At 52.0% G+C, this 7,952-nt stretch overlaps 2 protein-coding genes and 1 non-coding gene across 3 annotated transcripts; 2 read left to right on the top strand and 1 right to left on the bottom strand.

The window, feature by feature from the left end:
* Positions 1-93: 93 nt before the first annotated feature.
* Positions 94-202, top strand: LOC126579368 (U6atac minor spliceosomal RNA). The gene has a single exon (XR_007608437.1). It is a non-coding gene; the product is annotated as a U6atac minor spliceosomal RNA (small nuclear RNA).
* A 79-nt stretch (positions 203-281) lies between these two features.
* Positions 282-1,468, bottom strand: LOC126579265 (thioredoxin domain-containing protein 15). Its single transcript, XM_050242699.1, has 2 exons — positions 1,354-1,468; positions 282-1,287 (listed from the first exon to the last, which is right to left on the bottom strand). The coding sequence occupies exons 1-2, from the start codon at positions 1,388-1,390 to the stop codon at positions 356-358; spliced, it is 969 nt and encodes a 322-aa protein (XP_050098656.1). The 5' UTR covers positions 1,391-1,468; the 3' UTR covers positions 282-355.
* A 3,896-nt stretch (positions 1,469-5,364) lies between these two features.
* LOC126579258 (zinc finger protein 316-like) lies at positions 5,365-7,927 on the top strand. Its single transcript, XM_050242690.1, has 2 exons — positions 5,365-6,694; positions 6,764-7,927. Exons 1-2 carry the CDS (start codon positions 5,365-5,367, stop codon positions 7,045-7,047), a joined length of 1,614 nt encoding a protein of 537 aa, XP_050098647.1. The 3' UTR covers positions 7,048-7,927.
* The last annotated feature ends 25 nt before the right edge of the window (positions 7,928-7,952 follow it).

Genomic DNA, 7,952 nt, shown 5'->3' with positions numbered 1-7,952 from the left:
TTGTTGGCCAATGTAAGGCTTCGTCTTAGCTATCGCCAGAACAGTTGCTAACTCGCAGTGGTATTTATAGTCACCGATTTCCCACGGAGTTTTGTGTCATTTGAAAGGAGAGCAGGTTAGCACTCCCCTTGACAAGGATGGAATTCACACACCCTGAGCTTCCAGCTGGCACCCAGAGAAAACTGGATCTCAGACCATTTTTTTCCTCATCCTTGCTCTGCAAATTACGTCTACTAAAATTAACTGGTAGTTTTCTTTTTCTCATTGTTCATTAAAATCCATTCTCTCTTTGATCAATTAAGTTACTCTATTCACACAGATATCACCAGAGATAACAAAAAAAACCCGGCCTTTTCTAGCCATGGTGTGCAGCCGATTCCCGCCAGTTCCGTTTGATCATCTCGATGATCTGCGCGTACAGGGACGATTTGGAAAAGTAGTGGCACGCGCAAAGGATAATGAAAGCCCATGCCACATACAGCCAGTAATCCGTACGGTATTCCACCTTATTCGACAGAGGACCTTTAAAATCGTCCGAGATGTAGTGCAGCGGATAGTGACCACCGGAGGCTGGTTTCGTTTGGTTCACCAACAACGGCTCCATGCCACTGTGCCGGGTAACAAAGTTCGCTAACGACGTAATCGAGATCTCGGTTCCGTTGTACTTGACTAGCGTGCGGCCTTGGTGGAAAAACATGATCGTCGGTAGGCCCACGATCCCAAACTCGGCATTCAGCACATGGAACTCATTGGCATCGATGGCGGCGACTGTGAGGTTGAGGAAGTGGCGTGCCAGAGCGTTGAAATGTGGTGCTGCCATCGCACTGTGGATGCAGGTTTTACTGTAAAACAGCAGCACCACGCACGTGCCCGTTTGGTTTCGTTTGGTCGAGTTTCCGTGCGGGGCCAGCACGCTGACGACCTCCTTCAGGGAACTCAGCATCCGTAACGTTCCGTTCCCGTTGGTCGGAATGCACTTGACGCGCAGGGAAGGCCTTCGGTTGGCCTCCGTTCCACCGTCGGTCGCATCCTGTTTCACACTTTCACCCGCCAGTGAGCAGTAACGTTTGTCCCAGTACGTGATGTACTCGTACGAACCGCTCAGGTACGATCGATTCGATTGCACAACGGCACTTTGCGATGCAGCAGTTTCTTCGGCCTTCGCATCGTTGTGCCTGTGGAAAAGCTCCGTCATGTGCTGCAAGTCGAAGAATTCGAGGTTGAACCGCTGCGCATAATGATGGAACGGAAAGCCGGACGCATCTCCGTAGCCGATCAAAAACAACCCTACCGAAGAGATGGGAAACTTTCGGTCACAACCATTCTCACAAGGGCCCTTTCACCCACACTTACCTAATGCTAAAATGATCAGAAACCTCGAAGGATCCATTTAGAATCGGGATTTTAAGGTGCTCTACCGAAATCAGCCGCTCGTCCGTACTTTTTTGGTGCAAAAGTTGTTTACTTTCTTTGACCAGCCGAGTGACAGTAGCTGTCAGCACAAGTGAACCCTTCGATGCTCCGCGCGGAATTCAAATCAACGACAACTTTGATCAGATCCTTAACGGTAAAATCCTTGAACAATTATTGCACTTATTTCTACGAATCCTCAATGCAAGGAATTCTGTCTTTTTATCAAATATTCGCTCTACTGGCGACTGTGCTGTTTCAATGCCAGGAAACCTGAAACGCTACAGAAAGTTCAATTAAACGTGGGTGGACACCCACGCTTTGAAACGCATAGAGAAAGGTCCTGGCCCGGAACGGCGTTCTCGTGTTTCCGTGCCAACAGCGGGCCGCGAGTGCGTATAGGGCTGCAGTCGTGTAGCTCAATCGAATCACGAGAAGAGACGAGGGTTTCGTTTTACGATGACCAACTCACACAAGCGGCAATCTCGCTTATCTTCTTACTCCCGACGCACGACGTTCGCGCTCCCGTATATTTTCGGCGAGCTGCAGGTCGTTGACGCCGAGGCGTTGTCGTTCGTCCACGATCGGATCGTCCCTCGCCGCGACCACCGCGCTCCGTGCGCACACGATTCTGAATGAATTCTCGCAGCCCACCACCCATCCCCCATCGTTTCATTTCGGAGGGTAAGGACTCGGCGTAGGAGTAGCGCGTCGTTGGTAGTCGTTTTGGGCAGGGGGGGGGGGGGGGGGGGTGCGGAGAATGTAACAAAAGTTGCCTTCGGGCGAGGGTTGACACCGCGACCGACCATGCGCCTGGCTCGATGTCGTCATCAACCGCGATGATCCTTGTGCTAGAGCGAGAACGATAGAGCTGCGTGTTCGTGAGTGAGAAGAGGAGGGGCGGTTCTCCGCCCAAATTCGGTGCGTAAGAATTAAAAGATAAAACAGGGGGAGTAGGAATGTTTACAAAACACGCAGCATCGACTGACGAGCTGACACACTTTCCAAAGGCACGACGGAGAGCGAGAGAGCACCGGAAAACCGGAAGTGGTAGGGTGCGTGCGTACGTTTCGTGCGTTTGTAAAAACGAACGCGACGATGGCGACGAAGGCGACGACGACGACGACGATTGTGACGACGATGGTGACGATGCATTGCCGAGGAGAGCGTGTTTGTTGATAACAACCCAGCCACCACGCTGATTATCGAAGAGACGGGCACCAACCGAAACCGCGGAGGGCTCGGGAAGGATGAGTAACGAAGAGTGCGAGTAAGCGTACGGACGTCGCACCGTCGTCCTGCTGCTCGTCCTGTGTCCTCCATTCAAGGGGGGGGGGAGTGAATTTGGCCACCCTTTAACCCGTGCCCGTGCCCCGTGTGCTCTGTGCTGATACCGCCCCGCTGGGGCCAGTGTGTGTTTGTGCGTGCGTACGTGTGTGGTGTGTTGCGCCTGCTGCTGTGCTGGTTTATCGAGTCCGAATCGATAACGCGGAATTATCGCAAGCATGATTTTCAATTTTTCGGTGACCGAAGGCAGCAGATTTTAATTGCCATCTTTCCGGAGCAATCACACCCCAGTCGGTAGGCGCTCCTCGAATGTGTGGGTGCGTGTGTATCTGGTCTGCGTATGTGTGTGACGGCCACGAAGGATATATCCTGCCGAAAGGGGCGTGCGGGCACAGGCGCACGAGTGTGGGCCAAGAAGGCGTCGTCTCCGTTGCTGTACAGTGAAGCGCGATCGTGTACGCCCGGAGTCACTCCAGGGCTCCCGTTACAAACCGCAGTAGTGTCTGCTCTGCTGGAAAAAAAGGATTAAAAATCAGAATTATTTGATAATTCGAAACGTGAAGTAAAGTCACATATAGTGGTGTAAAGACTCCGCTTACCAATCAGCTGAGCATTAGTAGCCCACCAAACATCCGGAACGACGTAGTAGCGACGGCAAAGCCAAGGAAGCAACAAACGACGACCAAGAAACAAGGGTAAGTGTGCTCGACGAGAAGAAGCTGCTTACGCGCTATCGCGTAAATGCGTACCAAGAAGCATTCCTTGTCAATGGGCGATCCGCATCCGATCCAAGGGTAGAGGAGAACGCACACCCAACCCCCCCGGGGGAGTGGGTGGGTGGGTTTTGTTTTGAATTTTCCTCCGTTCCTTCATCCGTTTTTCCACGGGTGGGGCCGTGCCGCGGAGGGGATACTCATCATCATCCGCAAGGCAAGGAAAGTGAAAGTGAGTCAGCATTCCGGCGTTTGGAAAGGGGAACCCTCACCACCATTTTGTCGAACCGTGGCCTGACTGATGAGGGGTGGCCTGTGTGCTGTCTCGCTCCGTCTGCCGGAGCAGAATCCGCCGGCGCCCACTCTATCCATCGTCATTACCGCGCATCCGCCATCTTCTGGCCAGCCCGGCCAGCAGTGTGCGTGCCAGCTGCAGGACAGCACGCAGCAGCAGCAGCAGCAGCAGCAGGCCGCTGATAGGGGGTGGTGCTGATCAGCGTTGAAGGGAAAGAAGGGTCACCATTTCCTCCCTTGCCGAAAAAGGCCCTACCATCACTACTACCACCACTACTACTACTACTACGCAGCAGGAAAATCCATCCGAACCCGGGCTGCTGGGGTGGTGCCGCGCGCACTAGCTACCGCGCACGTCGGAAAATTCGACGAAAAGCGTACGTCGCGTGGCACACGGTGCCGCCGATGCTGCTTCTTCACTGCAGCGTTTTCCTTCCTTCCTTGCGAGAAGCGTAGCAAAAAAGGACGCACTCCGCGCCGAACACGCACCATCGGGGGTGGAGGCGGTGGTGGGTGTTGTTGTGGAACCCCAACAACGCATAAACAAACCGCTGACTCCCTGCTGATGGCTCCTTTTCGTCCGCCGCACCCCGCCCTTTCCATGGGTTTTCTTTTTTCATCAGTGCCTAGAGTGCTCCTCCTCGACACGGGACGGGTTTTGGCCCAAATACGAAGATTTTCTTCTTCTGCTTTCTGCTTTTCTGCGCGAAGAAAAGCTGAGTTTTCCCGGCAGGATTACAGCTTTCCGCTACAGTGGAAGGCAATGATTGTGTGAATGATTTATGATTTTGCTGAATTAATCAGTTTGTAAACGATACTGTTGAACAAAAATTTTCCTCACCACCTCTAGAGCACTAGTCGCTTCAGCGGAAAGTCTTACTGCCGAGGACAATGGTAGGATTAAGAAGACTTTACGGGCTGAATTACTTTTGGACACTCGGCCGCTGGGCCTTTTCAATTTTCTTCCCAAATTTTCCACTCCTCGGTACTCGACTGTTCTTAACGAGTGCCACTCTTACATTGAGACGCATTTGAACGCTCCACATTGGGCCATGGATACTGCGATCAAACTCTCACGTCCTAACCACAAATCCATCCAGATGACGGCTAATCTAGTACTCATATTACAAAAGCTGTGAAAGTCCTTACCGACCTGAAGTGCTCTATCGTGTTGCTTGTTCATCGGAATAAAAGAAAATTGATTGAAAATGTACCATTGACGGACATCACCAAACGTTCCGGAATTTTCGCTCTCCTCTCCCACAATACATCCCCCCTTTAACTGTCCCAAATTGTTCGCACAACACTGTATCACGCTGAAAGTTTGAATGAACATTGCGTCTCACCCCGCTGCCTACTACGATTCTTACGGAAGATCCGCACGGTTTTCCAAGAATCCCAAGACCAAAAAGTGCCTCTGCTGTTTCCTTCCTCGGGCTGATTGACTTGATCAGCACGTGTCCGAGGGCCTCAACCTTTTTTTTCGTTCTTTCCACGCTCAACCAGATATGTAGGTCAAATGCCAAAAATAATTATCAAACTAATCGGATTTGGCGCCTTCCCGTTTTCGTTTCATGTTCCACGATCTGCAGAGAACGTGACCCCAGTCCACCGGCTTGGTGGAGAAGCGAGAGGTACGAGAGGGGCGAGAGGTTGAAAAATGAACTTTTCACCCTTCGGAACCCACTTTCCCGGTACGATACCGGGAATCCATCAGTTCGCCAGCTCAGGGCTCGTGTCGGGTGTACCGACGACATCGCACGACTCCAGCAATCGATACCATTCCATCAATTCGAACGTCAACATGGCCCATTTCAACCAGAGCCATGGTCCCATTCTGGGCAAGTTTCACCGTGACCAGGAGTCCAACGGGGGCGGCGGTACCGGGGCTGGAGGGGCTAGTAACTCCAATGCGAAATATAACGGACACTCTTCGTCGGGTGGTGGAGCGTCCGGTGGTGGTATACCAACCACCACCAGCGGCCAACAGTACTCCAATCCGTACAGCCAACACTCGGACTCGGTGGCGGAACACAAGCAGCAACAGCAGCAGCAGCAGCAGCAGCGCGGAGGTAACATGTACCCGCAGTCGTCGATTGGTAACGGTTCCGGTGGTACCAATGGCCAGAGCGCCCAAGAGTTGAGCCAGGACATTAGTGCGCTACTGCAGCAGGCCGACAGTAAGCGAGTGCTACAGAATCCAGCCAGTTGGCAATCGCTAGCACCGGGTGCTTCCGTTGCGGATTACCTTTCGCATCTTCCGGGCAGTGCCCTGCCACTCTCGCTGCACCATTTCCTCAAGTACTCGGCCGAAAACATCAAGAAGGAGGCACAGAATCCTTTGTCCAGTCTGGATATGTCGCAATCACAAGGGCATAACGCCAACGGAAGTCATGCTGGTGGCGGCGGTAGTGGTGCCAGCGGGATGATTCTGCCAGCATCCCAAACCATCGCCAGCATCCTGGGCCATCAACATCCGAATCATCAAGCGGGTGGACAAGGCCACGGCCAAGCAGGTCATTCCGGGCATCAGCAGGTTCAGGCAGCGGCGGCCACTTCTTCAACGGCAGGAGCGGCCGCTGGTGCAGCAGGTGCTGCCGGAGCGGCGGATAAGAAGAAGAAAAAGAAGAAAAAGAAGCCTCCGAAGGAGCGTAAACCACGGCCAAAACCGGGAGAGATCCAGGTGCGTACGGCCTTAGACGGTAGTCTGCTTTTCCTGTGCCCGGAGTGCCAGATGGCGTACCCGGAGCGTGAGCTGCTCGAGCAGCATCTGATCGGACACAACCTAGAGCGGCGCTTCATCTGCGACATTTGCAATGCGGCACTCAAGCGGAAGGACCATCTGACGCGCCACAAACAAAGCCACAACCCGGAGCGTCCATTCTCCTGCACGATCTGTCTTAAGGCGTTCAAGCGTAAAGAGCAGCTGACGCTCCACTTTGTCATCCATTCGGGGGAGAAGAGACACATTTGTCAAGAGTGTGGTAAAGGTAAGTGACCACTAGAGGTGTGGATTCACGTAGAGCATGCTCTAATGGATTATCTTCTCCCATTTTTAGGATTCTACCGAAAGGATCATCTCCGCAAGCACACCCGATCACACATAGCACGCCGGCTGAAGGCAGAACTGAGTCAACAGCAAGGCACCGACGGAGCGACCACTTCCAGCACGGCCCGTGGAGCCCAGAATCAGAGCAACAATGGCAGTACTCAGCAACAACCACCACCACCACAACCGCAACAGCAATCCTTACAACTGTCCCAGCAACAACAACTGCAACCACCTCCACAGTATCACTCCCTTCCGCCTGGGGCACCCGGCCAGTCGCAAATGATGTCGTAGATCATGACTCGTGTCTAGAAATGAAGCGACGAAGCTTCCACAAAAAGATTAATCGCAAAATTTGGTTTCGTGCAATCGAGGTGCGCACCGGATTGGGATGCTCCGGGATTGGGGTGGGCACTCACTTAGCTTAAAACGGGGGTTTAGGATAAAGACGATGGTAACATAACTATTAATGATAATGCTGCACGTGCGCACACAACATCACACACATTGTGAGTCCATAATTCTTCACAACGGGGCGGAAAAGAACACTACAATGACTTACAGAGCGAGCTGTACCGTCCGGGGTGCAAGCAAACCCAAGATATACTTCAGAGAGAGAGAGAGAAACAAATACCAAAACACCGCCGTGTACAAAGTTAGTAGTAATGTGCAACCTACAACGCCAGGTAAAAAATCCTAGAAGCCCAGAAATCAGCAGTCAGAACGGGCGGGATCCGCCTATCGCGGGGAAAGTTAACATTCCCTCAGCCACAAAATGGGAGCCACCAGACTCCCTCGCTCAGGTTATTAAACACAGAAACATGGTAGTGGACATATTTAAGGGTAGAATAGATTAAAGCATATAAGAGACCGACAAACGGGGTGGAATATAGATAGAGAGACAGCGAGATAGGAGAGAGATATTCGTCCTTTTTAATCCCTCGTATCGCATTGACGCCAGAACTGCATGGTCGGTTTGTTTGTTTGTTCTGTTTTCTGTGTTTTTCCATGCCCCACTACGGTGGAGTATGGAAGGGAACGTAAATGAATTTTAATCAGTTATTATGAGCCAAATTCCAATCTAGTCCGATTTCCGTCTAGTCCAAATTCTTAGGCAAACATTTTTCTAGGTAAAAGGAAAGTAATCGAGTACCAAAATCAAACCCATTAAGCATACAACTAGATAGTATTTAGTTCAA

Source organism: Anopheles aquasalis, chromosome 3, assembly GCF_943734665.1.
Source record: "Anopheles aquasalis chromosome 3, idAnoAquaMG_Q_19, whole genome shotgun sequence".
NCBI lineage: Eukaryota > Metazoa > Arthropoda > Insecta > Diptera > Culicidae > Anopheles > Anopheles aquasalis.
This window is presented reverse-complemented; position numbering and strand designations above follow the sequence as displayed.

Coding starts and splice junctions, on each gene's coding strand:
- LOC126579258 (XM_050242690.1), top strand. CDS start 5,365: ATGAACTTTTCACCCTTCGGAACCCACTTTCCCGGTACGATACCGGGA. Junction 6,695..6,763: donor TTGTCAAGAGTGTGGTAAAG/GTAAGTGACCAC, acceptor TCCCATTTTTAG/GATTCTACCGAAAGGATCAT.
- LOC126579265 (XM_050242699.1), bottom strand. CDS start 1,390: ATGGATCCTTCGAGGTTTCTGATCATTTTAGCATTAG. Junction 1,288..1,353: donor TCTGATCATTTTAGCATTAG/GTAAGTGTGGGT, acceptor TCTCTTCGGTAG/GGTTGTTTTTGATCGGCTAC.